This window comes from Phascolarctos cinereus, unplaced genomic scaffold (genome assembly GCF_003287225.1).
Source record: "Phascolarctos cinereus isolate Bilbo 61053 unplaced genomic scaffold, phaCin_HiC Scaffold_5;HRSCAF=322, whole genome shotgun sequence".
In the NCBI taxonomy this organism is placed as follows: domain Eukaryota; kingdom Metazoa; phylum Chordata; class Mammalia; order Diprotodontia; family Phascolarctidae; genus Phascolarctos; species Phascolarctos cinereus.
This window is the reverse complement of record NW_027555958.1, coordinates 217645868-217664797: the sequence shown is the minus strand read 5'-3', so window position 1 is coordinate 217664797 and position 18930 is coordinate 217645868. Positions and strand designations below refer to the sequence as shown.

At 43.0% G+C, this 18930-nt stretch overlaps 1 protein-coding gene across 1 annotated transcript in view; it reads right to left on the bottom strand.

The window, feature by feature from the left end:
* TRAM2 (translocation associated membrane protein 2) overlaps positions 1-18930 on the bottom strand; it is a 104903-nt gene that overhangs the window by 6662 nt on the left and 79311 nt on the right. The window contains exons 4-10 of the mRNA XM_020993962.2: positions 18420-18536; positions 7787-7845; positions 6153-6237; positions 5394-5464; positions 2622-2726; positions 1099-1242; positions 444-607 (exon numbers count right to left, since the gene is read on the bottom strand). Coding sequence (XP_020849621.1) covers positions 444-607; positions 1099-1242; positions 2622-2726; positions 5394-5464; positions 6153-6237; positions 7787-7845; positions 18420-18536 — 745 coding nt within the window. The remainder of the gene's footprint in view (positions 1-443; positions 608-1098; positions 1243-2621; positions 2727-5393; positions 5465-6152; positions 6238-7786; positions 7846-18419; positions 18537-18930) is intronic.

Below are 18930 nucleotides of genomic sequence, written 5' to 3'. Positions count from 1 at the left end.
TCCTAAGAGTCTAAAGGCAGCTGAAGAGAAAGTTGGTATCCTGTGACCATGAAGGCAGGGAGTTCCTCGGGGAAGGGGCAGGTGAGGACAGTCTGCTGAGCAGGGGAAGGGGAAGGGCACCAGCCGCAGCTGTTCCTGGACAAGCTCCCAGAAGCCACCCTAGAGAGCCTGCTTCCCGTCAGAGTTCCCTGCCCTGAGCAGCGAGAAGCAGCAGTCCCAGCTGAGTCAGTGCTGTCACCACCCACAGACTATTCCCTGGCCCAAGCCCAGGCACGTGCCAGCCAGGTCCTGGCAAGAGCCAAAGAGGCAGGGGAACAGAGAGGAGGAGCCTGCCATGCCCTGTCCTACCAGCATGCTCCAAAGCGCCTTAGGCCTTGGCATTCCTCCCCACCCATCTCAGATGAACCCCAGCTCGTCTCCATAGGGGGAATTCTGGCACTCACCAGATTCCCTCTTGATTAGCTTGGCTGGCAGTCTGGGGGCAACCATCACTCTCTTCTTGGCACTCTGCTCATTCCAGTACTCCCGCCAGCGGCGCAGCTGGGAGTGGATGAAGCGCCACATCATCCAGGCCTGGGAAGCACACACCAACAGTAGCACGCACAGCCTGGGAAATACCAAGAGGAGCCGGCATTCAGGACCAGAAGCACCAAGACCCCGCTGCTTCCCTGGGCTAGAAGGGATGGAGGAGCAAGTCCAAATGCCCCCACAACTCCCATGTTACCCTTCCCCACGCTAACCATTAGGCATACCCAGAATCACCTCAATCATCAAGGAACAAAAGTAATGAGGCCCAGGTATATTTCTGACGGTGGTGGTGATGAGGTCTAGCAACAGAGAAAAGTAATCCCCCCAAGGAAACTGGCTCTACAATAAGGAAAAGGAGAAGGAAAACATTGTTGACAGACTCCTGCCTAACATGGTCTGGGCAAGAGCAGAGCAACATGACCTCATCCCTCATCCTGCAGTAAGAGAGACACCTGCCTCCTCCATTGGGAGAACCTACCATTCCCTCATTCCTCTAGGGGTCCAGACACTTTGCTGAGTAAGAGATCAAAGGGACCCCAAATTATTCCCTTATAGTACCACCCAACTCACCTGAAGAGCAAGGTATTGAAATTGCCTTTCTCCGGCTCAAAGGTTTGATTTTCCATACGAGCCAGTCCAAAACCAATGGCCAATACAGCGAGGGTGAGGGTGAAGAGGCGGGTGACCACAAACACCACTGCCCAAGCATTAAACCTGCCCACAGAGGAAAAAAAAAGGGACCAGGCTTCAGAGCCATTTTCTCCCCAGGAATGCCAAGAGAGGAAGAGAGGGACAGAGGGGGAGAGAGGGAGAGAAAGTGAGAAAGAGAGAAAGAAAGAGGGAGAGAGAGAGAGAGAGAGAGAGAGAGAGAGAGAGAGAGAGAGAGAGAGAGAGAGAGAGAGAGAGAGAGTGTGTGTGTAAATTACAAGCTACCCAGAAGGGATAACAACAAAGATAATTACAGCTGTAAAGCACTTACAAAGTACTTTCACTTCTGCAGAAAACAGCACTGAATTCAGAGCCTCAAGGTCTGACTCCTGACCAAACTTATTACTTGGTGTGACCTTGAACAAGTTCCTTTCCCTTTTGGGGGCCTAAACTTCCTCATCTGTAGAGTTAAGGCACTGGATTAAATGTAATTAAAAGGTCCCTCTGAGCTCTAAAAACAATGCCTGTTGTAAGGATCAACTGAAGGTGAAGTGCACAAAGTGCTTGGTAAATGATGATGATGATGACGATGGTGATGGTGATAGCTAGTATTTATACTGTGCTTTGTTTTGCACCGCACTTTACAAATATCTCACGATATAAATGTCAGCTACTGTCGTTACTACTACTATAATCTAATTTGTTCCTTGTAAGGTAGGCAGGCCAGGTGGTATTATCCTTATATTTCAGAAAAGGAAACTGAGGCAGAGAAGTTAAGTGACTCATCAAAAAAAAAATCCCTGTAAAAACTTTCTAACAATTATAGCTATCCATAAGTGGAATGGCTCCCCTCCTCACTGGGGGTCTTCAAACAGTGTGAGGCTGCTTGGTATACTGCTCTGGTATACTGTAGGAGGAATCCTTTTGGGGCTGTGGGTTGGGCTTCTGGAACATAACCTCATTCAATCAGTTGCCAAATCCTGAGAGTCAGGTGAGCTGCCTAGGATCATTGTATGTGTCAGAGGGGACTTGAACCCAGGTTTTCCTGACATTGAGGCCAGTTCTCTAGCTCCACAATGAATACAAGATAATATTTTTAGGGGATGGGGGAAATGCAGGAATGGGGAAGAGCAGAAGGGAAGTCGGGCATAGGTGGTGGGAGCTGAGTATGGAAGGAAACTAAAGACTTTAAGAGACAGAGAAAGGAAGGGAGGGAAGAATTAGAATGCCATGTGTGAAGCACAGAGCAAGAAGGTCAGTAGCTGGGGTAAGCTCCCTAGGCCTCTTAAGAGACATACAGTCAGTTCCAGGGTATGGCTTGATATTCGAGCAACGTGGACATTACTTAGAGGCTGGAAGCAACATCTTTTCAAGTTTTCCCTGCCTCATCCCCTGGCTCTGTCCTCCTGTGTTCAGCAGGTAGTGCCCTTCTCATCACCACTTACAGCTTCTCATTGTTCTCATCTGCAAAGTAGAAGAGCCGTGCCATGTGGAAGAGAAATTCAGCCACATACTGCAGCAGCAGCAGGATCAGGCCCAGGCGGGTCAGGCTGTGAAGAAATTGGGATGGGGGAAAAAGTCACCAATTATCACGGATACAACCACTGGTTTACTGGGTAAATGTTTAACAACTGCCCCCCCCACCCCGAAAAAAAGGTACATAAGCTTAATCTTCAACTTAATCTGCATTAAACTAAATATTTTCTCCATCACTTTCTTAAATCGACATAACCAACAAAACAAAAAAACCCTCACTTGTAGCTCCCTGATGTTCAAGGTGTAAATGCCCACACTTAACAATCTCCTGAGAGAGCCTGTATGAGCTGGCTCCAGGACATCTCTGGAAAAATATGGCCTTGAAATGACAAACCCTTCCCTGTTCCTAGCACTCAAGTGTCAAATGGAAGAAAATGGTGCCTTTGTTATGAGTTATCTCTTGGTTAAGTCCAAGCCTCACAGTTTAACACTATCTCTTATGTGAGGTCTTTTCAGATCCTCCCAACTGTATGTGCTACCTTCCCCGAAATTACCTTGTGTTTATTTTTCATCTACTTATATGTATACATGTTGTCTTTTAGGGCTGAGACTGTTTCAATTCTTATCTTTGTATTCATGGCATTCCATGAGTCTGTGAATTCTTGCTCATCTATTTAGAGCTAGAAGAGGTTTCAGAGGTCATCACTCCTTATTGTACAGAAGTGTGGATTAAGTGTTGGAGATTCAATTTAAGAAGATGCTCGAGGATAGAAGGGGTACTTAAATTCTGGGGGTGGCAATACCAACACAGTGACTTTTGCTACCCTCAATGACTGTCCTCCAAACCTGGAATGCTCTCCCTCTTCATCTCTACCTCCTGGCTTTCTTCAAGTCCCAGTGAAAATCTCACCTTCTGTAAGAGATCTTTCCCAGTCCCCCTTAATGCTACCACCTTCCCTCTGTCGATTATCACCAATTTAAATCAGAATAGTTTATTTGTTCATAGTTTTCATGATATCTCCCCCACTAGACTGTGAGCTCCTTGAGAACAGGGGATTATCTTTTGCTCTCTTTGTATCCCCAAAGCTTCATACGATGCCCAGCACACAGTAGGCACTTCAAAAATACTTGCCACTGAATAACTAACCTCTAGCAGGTAAATGGAAGTTCAGGGCTACAAAAGCATCTCTTCCCAACTCCTAGTCCAGCACCTGCTGCCTCACTATGTAAATGTGTGGTAATAATAACATTAGGAGGAGTGATGAATAATCATAATATGAGCACAGATCATAAGCTCAAGAGCTACACTGGATGTCAGATAATGCAGTCCAATGCCTTCATTTTTGGGATGAGGAAACTGAGACCCAGAAAGGTGAAGTGATTTGCCCAAGGTCACACAAGTAGGAAGAAGCAGCTGTACAATGTAGCAATACCATTTGTGTGGGGGGATGATTTTTATATTGCATCAAAAACCTATAGTAAGGGCTACAGGGCTGCAAACCCTCAAGTTAGGCTCCTCTGCTGCAGGTGGCATTAAACCGTCCCCTAATCTCAGTCCCACAAACCCATGCTCCTTGCAATCGACTTTTGCCACAGGAGATTTTAGTGGTGGGAAGACCCCATTGTGACCTTACTGAGCTGCCCAGAGCAGTCATCTACCCCAATTACTCTTTTTATCTCTCCTCCTAGATGTAATAGGAGACAAGACTACTTAGTGTCACAAGAAGCATGTTATAAGAATAAATTAATAATATGTGTGAGTTCTTTGGGGCAGCACCTTAGAAGAAAGCAGCTATTCAAATTCAAATAAAGGAGGAGCAGACATCCCACAAGGGAGACCATGATATTTCAGAGGGAGTACAATGGGTACTGACTCCCCAGAGCCATCAAGCTACTTCACTCAGGACAACAAAATGCCCCATTTATCACTTCTGAATTTTTAATGAAAAGGGAGTAAGGAGGCAGCATGGTACAGTGAGTAGATAAAGCACTGGCTCTGGAGTTGGGCTCAAATCCTATCTCTGACACTACCTGTGTGACCCTGGGCAAAATATCTGACCACTCTGGGCTTGAGTTTTTTCTTAATCAAGAGGTCTGGCCCAGATGGTCTCTTGAGGTCCTTTCAAAGCTCTAGATTCCTGATCTCAATTCTCATTCTCAAAAACTTATCTGTACACCGCTTGTTTGTACACGGGTGTCTGGATATTGTCTCCCCCCTTAGACTGTAATCCCCTTAAGAGCAGAGACTTTCTTCTACTTTTCTTTTTCTATCCCCAGCACTTAGCACAGTGCCTGGCATATAGTAGACACTTAATAATGTTTACTGACTACTGATTCTTAACCACTACACCTCAACTAGTCTTCAGTCAGAAACTCAATGAATTCTTGCCATCTGCCCTGGCTGCTGTGCCTTAAGGACGTTCCCTCAGGCGTTCATTCCATTTACCCAGCAGCTCAATCTCCTATATGTGTTGTCTCCCCCAGTTCAAAAGTGGGCTTTATGAGATCTAGAACTGTCCTGCTTTTCTATTCGTATTTCCTATGCTTTGAACAGTGCTTGACACTTAGTAAATGCTTTCCATTCCAAGTCTACTCTTTCCTGTTCATACGCTAACAATCGGAAGCAGAAAATCCCAAGGGCATGAGCTCTGTTGGCATCAACCACCTGGCACCTCAAGGCAGGAACATGGCCCAGAGGACTCAGATGGCACAGAAAGGACAGACTCTGAGGTGCCACTTACTTTAAGAGGTATGCTCCAGCTATGTGAACCAAGTACAGACAGATATACTGCAGCTGACGTGGAATCTCCTCCTGGAAACAGAAATGACCAAACTGTGAATTTCCCCTTCCCAGTAACCCAAGCCCAAGGATATAGTAGAGCAGGAGTTAGACAACAGATGGAACCGGAGCTGTCCCACTTGGCACCCATTATTAAGCACGCATAAGCAGGAAAGGCTGACTTAGCAGTGACCACTCTGAATGGGACCAGGGAGCCTGGTGCAAGTGAGAAGCAGCAGCAGTAGCTTTGGCTTGAGGGAAAGAGGGTGAGCAATGGGTGGAGACAGAACAGAGGCTAGGGGGATGATGTTATTGAAAGCAAAGCTGAAGGAAATTATGAAAAGACTGCTGGAAGGATATTTTCATCAAAAAGTTTTCCAACTAGTCTTGTAGCTTCATGGCCCAAGGGGGGCGAGGGGGGGGAAGAAGGCTGGAGAGATGAACCAGGAAGGGAAGTGTGAAAAGGGGTAAAATTCCAGTAGTAAATGGTTTATCATCATGGGAACTGGAAATCAGACTCACATGGACAGACAGCTAGGATTTTAAATAAATGCTAAGAACACAGGTCCATTACTATCCTATAATCTCCACCTCCCAGTGGGAGGAAATAAAAGCACTGCTGGGAAGCAAAATGGGGAGAAGCCTTCAGAACATCCTAAAAAGCGAAGGTGGCCCAGCTATACCATTCTGAGAAAAGAAATCAGAATCGAGAGCTACTCACCTTCCGCACCTTCTGGAAGTACAACTCTGGAAGGGCATGTAGCCAGTATGCCAGCTGACAAAGGTAGAAAAACTTCACCTGGAAGCTGGAACACAAGAGCAAGAGGCATGGAGAAGTCTGGCCCATCACAACAGGGTTCAAAGGATCACGGACCTGGAGCTGGAAAGGAGCTCAGAGGCTATCCAATCCAACCCCCTTCATTTTACAAATGAGGAAACTGAGGCTCAGGGAGATTAAATGATTTGGTCAAAATCACACAGGCAGTGTCAGAGCTTGGAGTTGAACTTATGATTCTCTTAGTTTTGGTGCAACGACACTTGGTCCTACACCTAATTAGCCCCCCCCAAAAAACCCAAAACCACAATGCCATGACCATATTTCGAGGGATTGGGTCAGGAAACCAGAGGCAAGGACCAGGAACGCCATCATTCCTATATCTGGTCTACTTCTTGGCTTCCTGTATATTCCATGTACTCAACGTTCCATGTCCCGTCCCGTCCCGTCCCGCCCCCGCCATACCCTCTTTAAAGGAAAATAAAGAATTTAAGAAGAGAAACACAAATGATTAAAGTGCTGGAAAAGACTGATGAGCAAAGGTTAAAGGCTCTTTAGCCTAATGACCTGAACACACTTCACGTACCTAAAGAATCCACGATTTTACTAGCATCGGTATTCTTTCGGCTGACACTAGCTTTAATGAATAGTCTTCCGAAGTCTCTATAGCTAGAAAACTCTTATCATCTGGAAGCCAATGCTTTGGTGATAAAAACTCTCCAAACTTCTATTAACCAGGCTGGTCCCTGATTGGTTGACCTTCCCACTCACAGCTGGACACACTGAATCATCAACTTAGAGATGGAAACAATTTAAAAGGCCAATGCCTCATTTTACAAGTGAGGGAAGTAGAGACTTACGTAGGTTAAGTGGGTTTGCCCATGGTCACACAGCTATTAAGTGTCAGAGGTAGGATTTGAATCTGGATCTTCCTGACTCCAGATCCAATACTTTAACAACTATTCCAGGTGGAAGTCTATTCATTGTGGTAGGACTTGTACCTGCTGGCACAGCCTTGAACCTTTGAGGATTAAGGTTTGCTTCCATGCCTGAATGAGAGACACTGGGGTAGGACTTCAGAGGAAATGAGTGATAAAATACCAGTAACGTGAAGAAGACAACGAAATTCAATAAAGACCAAACAAGGGGAACAAAAAAAGGAACTTAAGCCATAAAGGGATGGATAGAAAGAGATAAAGATCAATTGAGTAAAAAGATGATAATATGCTAGAAGGGATCCTTGAGGGGCAGTGTCAAAGTTGGAGACCTTTATGTACTTATCTGCCTAATATGTTTTAGGTGAAGTCATTTCTGGCAGCAGGGGAATGGATTTAATGACCTTTCACATTTAAGATACCATGAATCTATGTTATCCCCAAAGCATTTTTGGAGGAAACTCCAATTTACTTACAACCATATAATGCCAACAATTTATTTCCAACGACACGCTAAATGAGCCAGGGGTGCGCATGAGTCAGTGCAGATCCCAGTTGGCCTAAGGGCTCTTGTCATAATTTCCTCATAGAAGCCAGTGAACTAGCAAAATACTGCCCTGTGTACAGAGCCATGAGAATACTTACGGGAGATACACATGAGGATAGTTTTCCCAGAGGCTTCTTGGATTTGTTAAGTATCCTTCCTATAGGGGAAATAAAAGACAAGAATTAGAGGAAACAGACCCGAGAAATACTGTAGGGGTCACTTCTGCTTCTGGTGGCACTATCCATCCCACTGGAAAAATTAAAAAGCCCATTTCACTTTTCATACCACCACAAATGCTCTAAGTAACAGAGATCCTAGCACTTTCTGTATTTCCTTTCTCTCCAGTTGACTTGAGAATTTTACTCTTCTCTTAGTATTCTTGAGAGCTAACACATATCTGAAGCAAAATTTGAACTCAGGTCTTTCTGACCCAAGCCCAGGGTTTTCTCTATTATACAACCTAGCTGCCTTGGTATCATATAGTAGATAAGAGACCTCACTTTGGAGCCAAGAAGGCAGTGCAAGTCATTTAATCTCTCAGTGCTCTAGACAGCTCTCTAAGACTATTTGTTACATGAAAGGAGCCAACCTGAATTGGCAGAGGGAATTTCCTCATCTGAGAGTTCGCTACCAATGGAAATTTCATACCAATTAAATCACAGGCACAGTCAATAGTCCCTATCCTTATTCTTGGCAGGCTTTGAAAGGCACATCATATCACCTTCATCTTACAGATGGAAAGACCCAGGCCCAAATGAAATAGTTGTTCAAGAACAATTCAATGCAATAAACATTTATTAAGCACCTACTGTATACAGCACCTCATGCTGGACAGTGAAGACACAAGAAAACATTCTCTACATTCAAGAAGCTTACACTCTACTGAGAAGAAGAATAGCTAGACCTAAAAGAGAACTAGGCAACCAATCTTCTGGTCTAGTACTCTATTCCTGTAGTCAGTAAAACCTGGCCCATAGTTTTGGAGAATAAAGAGCATCCAAGAGAATGGAATCAGGAAATAAATGGTTTTCATTAGTCGGACTGGTTTTCACCAACTGGATTAGGTATAAGGGTCATAAAGGGTAATAATGGAAGGTCAAGATGGTTTAGTGAGAAGGGCATGTCAGTGATTTTTAACCCTCAGCCTTAAAATATATAAACACAGCCATCAGAATACAAACAGGATGCTACTGAATCTTGGCTGGATGGAACATGTGTCCTGAGTAGTTTTCACTGGCCTATAACAAGCCCAAACAGGTGGTCCTCTAGTCTTTGCCTAAAGACCTCAAGTGAAGGTGATCCAACTGCTTCCCAAGGCAGCCTGTATTTTACTTTAGGATGGCTCTAGAAGGTTTCTGCCTGATATCAGCCTCTTTGCCAGCTCCCACCCATAGTTCCTGGTTCTGCCCTCTGGGTCAGAAAGACCAAGTTTAAACTCTTTCCCACATAAAAGTCCTTCTAATATTCAAAGACAACCCTCACAGCTCCCTAAGTCTTCTCTTCCCCAGCCAGGTTAAACATCACTAGTGCTTTTGATGAGTCCCCGCATTACATGAACTTGAAGCCTCCATGTGGGATACAAATTCATTACCCTATTCTCACTAACAAAATATTCCAACCACCAGAATGAATGAGATGGTAACATGGCATAGGAAAGCCAGTGATGGGGTCAGAATCAAGGAGACCTGTGTTTAAATCCCACCTTTCACCAATGAGGTGTGTGACTAAGGTCAAGTCACTTAATTTGTGTGGCTCAATTTCCTTATATGTAAAATGGGGACAATAACACCTACTGTACCCAGGGCACAGGGCTGTTGTAAGGCTCAAATAAGATAATGTAGGTAAAGAGTTACGCAAAAATTTTAATTGTTATATAAATACCAATTATTTTATTATACAAAATAACCAGTGAACACAATACAAATAAAGCAATAACATCAGGGTAATCTGGGAAAAGAACAACCTTCAGCCCACCTCTAGTCATCCATTCAAGACCCTTTTAGAAGAGCTGAGGGACAGTGATTACAAGTCTGGTGGTGGTTATGATATTTCATAAGGTACTTAGGGATAAAGGGAAACACAGATTCTGAGGTTGGCAATACCAACTCAGTGGCTTTGCTCCACTCTAATGTATCACTATCCCTTGATATGAGTCTTCCTAAAAGAGGTGCCATGAATGTGCATGTTTTCTTCATAAGGAATTATGCAGAGGTAGAAAGTGGAAAGTAGAATGTAAGCTCCCTGAAGGCAGAAACTAGCATGAGTGTGCATATATATACGTATGTGTGTGTGTGTGTGTGTATATAATGTGCATATGTACACACATATCATTTTCATGCCTCAGCTTCTTTATTTGTAAAACGGAGACAATAATCCCTAAGACTTGGCAAATAGCAGTCACTTACTAAAGTGCTGAACAAGACCCCTTTCCAAATCAAGTTACGAAGTTTTCAAATGGAAGAAGCTTTAGAAATCATCTAGTCCAATTTCTTAATTTTGCATAAGAGGCAAGTAAGGGTCAGATTATTCAGGCAAGCAAGTATTTGTTAAATGCTTATTATGTCAGATACTGTATCGGGAAATATGGTTTTAAAAAATGAAATAGATTCTGCCCTCAAGAAGCTCACGTTCTATCAAAGGAGACGTGTGCCTCTATAAGTACATACTAAACATATGCAGGGTAATTTTTTTTTTGAGGGGAAAAGCACTAGCAATGGGAAGATATGGAAAGGCTTTATATAGAAAATGGTGCTCTAACTCCACATGAAAATTAGGAATTCTGGGAGGTAGGAGTAAGGAAGAAGTGCCTTCCAGGCCACAGGACAGCTTGTGTGAAGACATGAAGACAAAAGATAGCATGTAGTATATGAGAAACATGGAGAAGATCGGTTTAGCTGGACCAAAGATCGTGTGAAGGGGCATAGCATAGAACTAATAAAGCTGAAAAGGTGGGTCGTAGCAAAGCTGTCCAGGGTTTTAAAAGCTCAACAGTGGAGAGTGTGTATTTGATCCTAGAGGTAATACTCAGGGAAAGCCTATGGTTCAGTAAAATCATTCTGGCAGCCACATGGACAGATCAGAGAGGAGAGAGACTTGAGTCAGAGACCAATTATTAGGACACTATTGTAACAGCCAGGTGAAGGACAACAGGGGCCTGGCTGGGAGAGATACTCTGGAGATAGAATCAACAACACTTGGTAATTGGAGATGTGGAATGGGGAGTGTCAGGAATCAAAGATGACTCTAACATTGCAAAAATAAAGCGAATTTCAAGGTTAAATGATTTACCTAAGGTCACACCAACTCTCCATCTGTGTGCCCAGGCTGTCTTCCATGCTTGGAATGCACTACCCTCCCCGCCCTCCACCCCACCCATGTCCCTTACCTCTTCCTCACAGAGTGTCCCCCTTCCTTTAGGGCACAGAAAAATAACATCTGCATGAATCCTTTCCTAACTACCCCCCTCTCTCCCCAGCTGCTAGTACTCTTCCAAACTACCATGTATTTAACCACATATTAGTATGTATATATGTATTTATTAACATCATATTTAAGCTATATATAAAATTTTGTGTACTTGTTATCTCCCCCATTAGAATGTAAGCTCACTGTGAATAAGAATTGTTTCATTCTTTGTATCTGTATTCTCAGCATCTAGCACAGTGCCCAGGAGATAGTCCAAGCCTAAAAAAGAATTACTGACTGACAGAAGCAGAGCCAAGACCAGAACCCAGGTCTTACCTCCCAGTCTTGCGTCTGTGTGGGTTTTTTTTTTCCCACCGTAAAATACAGCCTCTTCCCACCAACTCCATATCCCTAAAAAAAACTACTGGTTTTCTTTGTTAGTTCCCAACAAACCTCATGAGTCATGAAGAAATCTCTACAGACAGAAAAAGCAGCCAAGACAATGGGCCTCTTCCTGCTATCTCAGAATCATATGTTGTCATTCATCCTTCAAGCTCCAAGAGGACCAATCACATCACGATGTTGGGTCGTGGTACAGTGTGGTCGACTGTGGCCATCAGGCCAACACGAGCTCGGAAGGCTCTACCACAAGTTGGGCACAAGTAGTGTATTTGAACATTTGTGATGGAGACGTCTCTAGATTTGCAAGTTCCACTTTTCCTTTGTGCTGCTGTGATTCTGCAACTAGGTGGTGCAGTGGATAAAGCACTGGTCCTGGAGTCAGGAGGACTTTAGTTCAAAGTTGGCTTCAGACACTTAATAGTTTGTCTGGGCATGTCACTTAACCCTGTTTGCCTCAGTTTCCTCATCTGTAAGATGATCTGGGGAAGGAAATGGCAACCAAGTCCAGTATCTCTGCCAAGAAAACTCCAGATGGGAGGCAGCTAGATGGTGCTCTAGCCTTTGAGTCAGAAGGACCCAAGTTCAAATCTGGCCTCAGACACTTGACACGTACTAGCTGTATGACCCTATGCAAGTCACTTAACCCTGACTGCCTCACAAAACAGCCACCAACACCCCCCCCCAAAAAAAGGAAGAAAACTCCAGATGGGGTGAGACATAATTAATCACCACTACCAAGGACTGACTGCCTGGTTCTACTTTAGCAAAGCAGATCAGAATCATATATACAGTTGAGAGAAAGGTAAGGGCATGAGAACCTATGCCAAAGACAGGTATCTGAAGATGGAGAAAGAATATAACTTTCTTCCTTTTTCTTTTAAATCCCCAGAATTCTGAAAGGACACTCATTCTAGAAAGATCACACTCATGACCCTTCCTGACTGTGGCCTCCATATCTCACACAGGCATGAGACATCAGAGATTGGCGGAAGTCTTGTCTCAGTATTTGATTGATGCCCCACACCCACATTCTCTACCTTCATCACCCTAGTCTTCTGCCTGACAATTATGTCCTGATCAGAAATCTGCCAGGCTAGGCAGAGGACAACTTGACAGCCTTCCTTTTCTCACATTAAGGGTGTGACGCCTCCAGCCAGCTTTGGAGGGAGAAAAAAAAACCCAAGGAGGTGACAGTTCCTTCCTACAGGAAGTAGTACTGTTTACTTATCAACAAAAAAATGTTATTTGTGAGTCTGTCTATGGAAATCCGAAGTAGAAGAAGCATTCCTGCCAAAGAAAAATTGTCCATGTAAGGACAGAAACCCTGGAGGGAAACCTAAAGCGCCACACACACACACACGCACACACACCCACCAGCTTTACATGTTAAATGCAAACTTTCTACAGCTTAGTGGCCTATTTGCTCAGGAAACAAAGCTACGGAAAATCTGAAATCAATAAACAAAGAGATCCCAACAGAAAAAATATTGCCCTGACTGCAAATGGGGAGCCTATCCAGTCCACTAGATCTGCAATTGGGGTGGCAGAAGGAGGGGGCGGAGGGGGAAGGAGAGGATAAGCAGGAGCCAGAGAAGAAATGACTCACTGGCCAGTGAACAGTCTTTTCCAGAGGGCTGGCCAAACAGCTGCCTAAGGAGGAGTGGTCACATGCCTCTGGAGCCCAAGGGGTTAACTTTAGAGGTCTGACGTGCCAGACAACACAAGTTAGCTAGGGCCTGCTTTAGATGCCCTTACCTATCTACAGTCCCCCAATGTGCTGACAAACAGATCTGAGACCTGAATCTTCTCTGCAAACAGGCTGCCTGGCTGACCCTTTAAAGGTCTTCTCTGACTTTATAAAGTTAGCTAAATGGGGCCTAAGTTGGAAGTTCCCCACTTTCTCCCAACAAACACTAACCGCCCCCCCCCAACAACTATCTATGAACAAAGAAAATACAGATACACTTGAAACCAATAATAGCCCATCACTTGATGGACTCATATACTGTGAGACAAATCACGAACTGTGAAATATAGCCCCATACAACCAAAAGCCTAAGATAAAGAGGTGAATCACAACTCTTAACTCCCTTTCTAAATAAACCTCTGTACATAATTTTTATTCATCAACAACAACATAATGACTTTAGAAGTTATGTGAGAAGTCAAGTGCTTAAGAAATGGCTGCTTTATAGTCAGAGGACCTGGATCCTATCTCTAAAACTTGCTATTTGTGTGATCTGAGACAAATCACTTCACCCCTGGCCTGTTTCTTCATCAGTGAAATGAGGAGGCTGGATTAAACGGCCTCTGAGACCCCATCTGGCTCTAAATCTATGATGTGATCCTTTAAGTCTCTGGGCCTCATTTCCTCATCTGTAAAACAATGCCATCAGCGATGTCTGGGGAATGGCTGAACAAGTTGTAGTATATGACTGTAATGGAATGCTACTGTGCTATAAGAAATGAAGAGCAAGATGCGTTCAGAAAACCTGGAAAGGTTTACATGAACTGATACAAAGTGAAGTGAGCAGAACCAGGTGAAGAAAAAATGCTATCCACCTCCAGAGAAAGACATGATAAAAGAGTCTGAATGCAGATCAAAGCATACTATTTTCCACTTTATTTTTTCTTTTTTGGGTTTTTCTTTCACAATATGACTATTATGGAAATGTTTTGCATGACTGAACATGCATAACCTATATAAAATTGCTTCCTGTCTCAGGGAAAGGGAGGGGAGGTAGGGGGGAGAGAATTTGGAACTCAAAATTTAAAAAAATGAATGTTAAAAATGTTTTTTACATTTAATTGGGAAAAAATAAAATATTATTCAAAAAAATGAGCATCCATAGGATCAGGGATTTAAAGGTTAAAGGGATATCCTAGAGGCCACTGATCTCAACCCTCTAATTTTACAGATGAGGAAACTGAGGCGCAGAGAAGTTAAGTGACCTGCTCAGGGTCACAAAGCTAGTTAAGCATTTGGGACAGGATATGAAACCAGGTCTACCTGATTCCAAGTCCAATGCTCTATCCACTGTACCATATTGCCTTATGATGGAGTTAAACTAGATGGTTTCTGAGGCCCCTTAAACTCAAAATCTCCAATGCTATGAGCTCACTGGGCTTCAGTTTCTTCATCTACAAAATGAGAGGGCTGACCTCTGAGGTTCCTCCAACTCTAAATCCATGATGCTACCTATTCTATGTGAAGCTAGATATCCCAAGAGAACTCCAGAGAAAAGAAGAGCTTTCCCTATCCTTTGAAATCTTTCTCCCTATGAGCCAATGAAAAAAGGAAGACTGAACAGGGACTTCAACTTAGTTTTAAGAAGTTAGGAATGGTCAGCCAGAAGGGTTATTTCTACTAGTTAGAATAATATGATTTTAAAACTATTTTCTAGCTCTAAATTGGAAAGTAAAGAGTGTCCATAAATTGGGGACATCTAAACAAATATGAATGTAATAACAACAACTTGCATAAGGAATAATGAAAGGGACAGCTTCAGAGAAACCTTGGAAGACTTTTATGAACTTATCCAAAGCCAAATAAGCAGACCCAGGAGAGTGACTGTACAACCACAACATAGCAAAGACAAACAACTTTATATGCTTTAAGAACTCTGATCAATGCAAAGACTGACTATGATTCCAGAGGACTGATGATAATGCAAATACCCACTCACTGACTCAGAAGGTGATGAACTCAAGGTGCAGAATGAGACATACATTTTTGGACATGGACAATGTGAGAATTTGTTTTGTATGACTATACTTATTTGTAACAAAAATTTTGTTCTAAAAAAAAGAGGAAAGTTTTGTTTTTCTTTTAAATAAGGGATGGGAACTGGTAGGGAGAGAAAATAAATGCTTGTTAAATGAACAATAAAAAAACCCTGCTTTTTTCTCCATATTAGTAGATATCCCCCCCCACATCCTTTTTTTAAAAAAAAATTCCACAGAGCACTAATCTGGTAAAAACATTCTACATTTCTGCTCCCCTGAGGTATTGGCTACCAACGGCATTTTCTGCGACTACCCTGAGGAGAACAGTACATCATCTCTCTGGGCCTCTGTTTCCAGTTAAGGATGTTAAGCAGAAGAAAGTAATGCAGGCCCTCACCCGATAAAAGGCAGTCTGGAGCTTCCCAAAAGAAAAAGTGCTTTATGCTTCCCTAATTAATTACTATCATTATTGTTTAATGGAAACCCCTGAAGGGAGAGGATGGGGAGAGAACAATGATGAAAATGACTAAACATTTCATTTTCTCCAAGGACTTAAAAAAAAATCACCCTAAGTAATGACATTTGGCCCCTAAACCTGGTCTAAATGTGTCACATTGTGGGAGAGGGCATGAAGGAGGGAGGAGAAGAATGTCCGGGGTGGTGTCTGAAGAAGAAATGTGATTCAGAGAGATGAGGCAATACTTTTGTAAGAAGACTAGACAAGCCACTCCTCCCCTACTTCAAAACTCCAGTGGACAGTACAGAAAGTTGGGGGTGGGAAGGGAAGTCAGAATTTACATTCATATGCATGTTAAACGCTCTTGGCAACCTCGGGCTTTTATGCTACATGGCCAGGCCTGGGCCCTATAAACCTGAGTGTGAGTGGAATAATAAGTGGCATTGGAGGTGTCGGCCATTCACAAGGGCCTGAATAATAGAGGGGCCTTTTTCCTCCCCATTCAATCCAGGGTGCGACACTCTGCTGTTTATCATCAACAAGAAGGAGCAGCACTTTGGTCCCTGCTTTGGTTGATCAGGGCTGTCCCTACAAGTCTGAGAAGGTTCCTTAATGGGGATGAAAGGTACTCAGGGAGGCAGCACAGGACTTGGGGGCCAGGAAGACCTAAGTTCAAAACAGGCCTCAGATACCAGCTGTGTGATCCTGGGCTAGTCACTTAACCTCTGTCTGCCTCAATTTCCTCAAATGTAAAATGGGACTAATAATAGCAACTTTTATTACTGCTATTGTCGGGCTGTTGTGAGGATCAAATGAAATAATATTTGTAAAGCACTTACTTAACCACTCATTCGTAAAATGATCTCTAATATTCTTTCCAGCTCTGCATGTATGATTCTAGAGCCATAGCCTTTTAGGGTGAGGAGTTCATGTACCTCCCAGCATGGCAGAAACCAAAGCTTTGCTAATTTTTCTAAGGGCTATGTCTGGATTTCACATAAGGCTGGCCTTATGTCCTGAATGAGAGCAGTTTAGATGGGAGTTCCAGGAAAAGAGGGTGGGGTTGTTAATAAGGACTTCTGTGGCATCACTGGTCAAGTCTTGCTATGATGAAGACCATATCACTCACTGAATTCTTTTGTTGTACTGAAATTTTCCTGTCCAAAAAACCCTACTTGTTTGGACACAGGCCACATTCTTCCATGCCTGATCTATCTGTAGTTCTTTGAATATGACAATTCATCTCCTGTCTCCATGTTCCCCATGTCTAGAATGATCTCCCTTTGAGACTCCAGACTTCCTTTAAGACAAAGGTCAAAGCGCACCTTCTCTGGGAATTCTCCCGCTGGTAATGCTTTCCCCTTTTATATTACCTTCTATCTTCTCTGTATAGATCTTTTATGTACCAAGTTACTTACATGTTGTCTCCCCATAAGAATCTATGCTCCTTGAGGGGAGGGACTATTTCTGCTGTTCTTTGTAAGCACAAGTAGTAATCCCTTCAAAAACACTTGTTGACTGACTATCCTTAATCCAGGCTGTGGAAAATCTTTGTGCAGTTAATAATTGTACTCTCCCTAATCAATCAAAGCATTTATTAGGCACCTCATATGTGCCAGGCACCGGGGAAACAACTGTAATGAAACAGTCGCTATAGATTTCAATATAATGTATATTGTTTCAGTGCACTGTATTCCTCAAAATGAATGGCCCATCATGTAGAGCTATTTTAGCCCTATGCGTGTCTGTGGAATTGAATTTATCATAAAAGGATTTGATCTGTTAGAATCAATACTCTAACAAGGAAAACTACAATTGGCTGGAAATCAGAGGCTGGCTCTAGCTGGTAACTAACTGTGACCTTGGGTAAGCCATTTACACTCTTTGCTGAGCATCTCCACTTTTTACTCCTGCTCAGTCCCTTTCCTGTCATAGAAATACCATGAGGCTAAAAGGCAATTCCATTCATTAAGTATATTAAGCACCTATTGCATATAAAGCTAAGACCCAGAATTACTTACTCTGGGCAATGCACTGTGTTCAATGCTAAGGATTCAATGATGAACTAAGAAAACTAATGTTCTTTCCTATTAAGAGGACAACAATCAAAGTGACAAAGATCAAGAATCTTAAAATCTGAGGCAGTGAGGTAACCTAGCAGACATAGGACATAGCCCCTAGCCCTCAAGGAGCTTAGACTCTAAAAGGGGGGGGGGGATAAGACATGCACAAGCAACTATGATAAAAGGAAGAATGTGATGAATGCAAAAGGTTCAAAGTGAGGAATTTTAGAAGGGAAAGATGACTTTCCCCTAGGAAGGGAGAGGAAGTCAAAGGATGAATAACACAGAACCTGGACCTAGTTGGAAGAACCTGAACAGGCAGAGGTGGACAGGGGAAGTCCATCCGGACATGGTATAGACAGAACGAGCACAGGCCCAGAGACAAAGGACAGGACAAGAACTGGGGTAAGTAAGATAGATTATGGAGGGCTTTGAATACCAACAGGATGTTGTCACATAAGACCACATTTGTATTCTAGGCAAAAAAAAGTGTTTTTAGTTCTTAGGAAGAAAGTACCTCAGGACTGTAAAGTGCTTATTAGTTTCTTCTAGTCTGCTAAGTACTTTGCAATTATTTTCATTAGCTCTTCAAATGCTGACTGCATGTTCCACTCAGTCTAGACCACCCCCTAATAAAAGGCTGCCAATTATAACCTTCTAGTGAAGACTGCCACTCACCGTCACAACAACATACAAGCACCAGACCAAGGAGCTGAGATGAAAGGCTACCAGCTGTCCAGATTCATTGAACTTGCTGTGTTTGACCTTGGAGAGATGAAGTCGCCTGCTGATTTTCTAAAGGAAAAAAAGAAAAACATGAACATACAATTTCTATCTCCTTCCCACAAAATACTAATAACATTAAAAGTGTAAAGCAAGCCTTGATCCAAGAACTAACTTGAAATGCATTTATTAAGTACCTATTGGGTACATTCAAGTCATATGCTATGCCAGGCCAGACACAAGCATCTTGGGGGAATCTGTAGGATCTAGACTGCTTTGTTTCGACACAGGAACATAAATATCTCCCCATACTTAGACTATGACTGTGTCTTGTATTTCTCTTCTACTCCTCTTCTTTTAGTATATATTAAGTATACACTAAAGGCTCAGTGAATACTTATACACTTGGCCAAAGAAGAGATGGGAAAACATAGCTCCCTTCCTCCTTCGCAGAAGGGGGAATTAC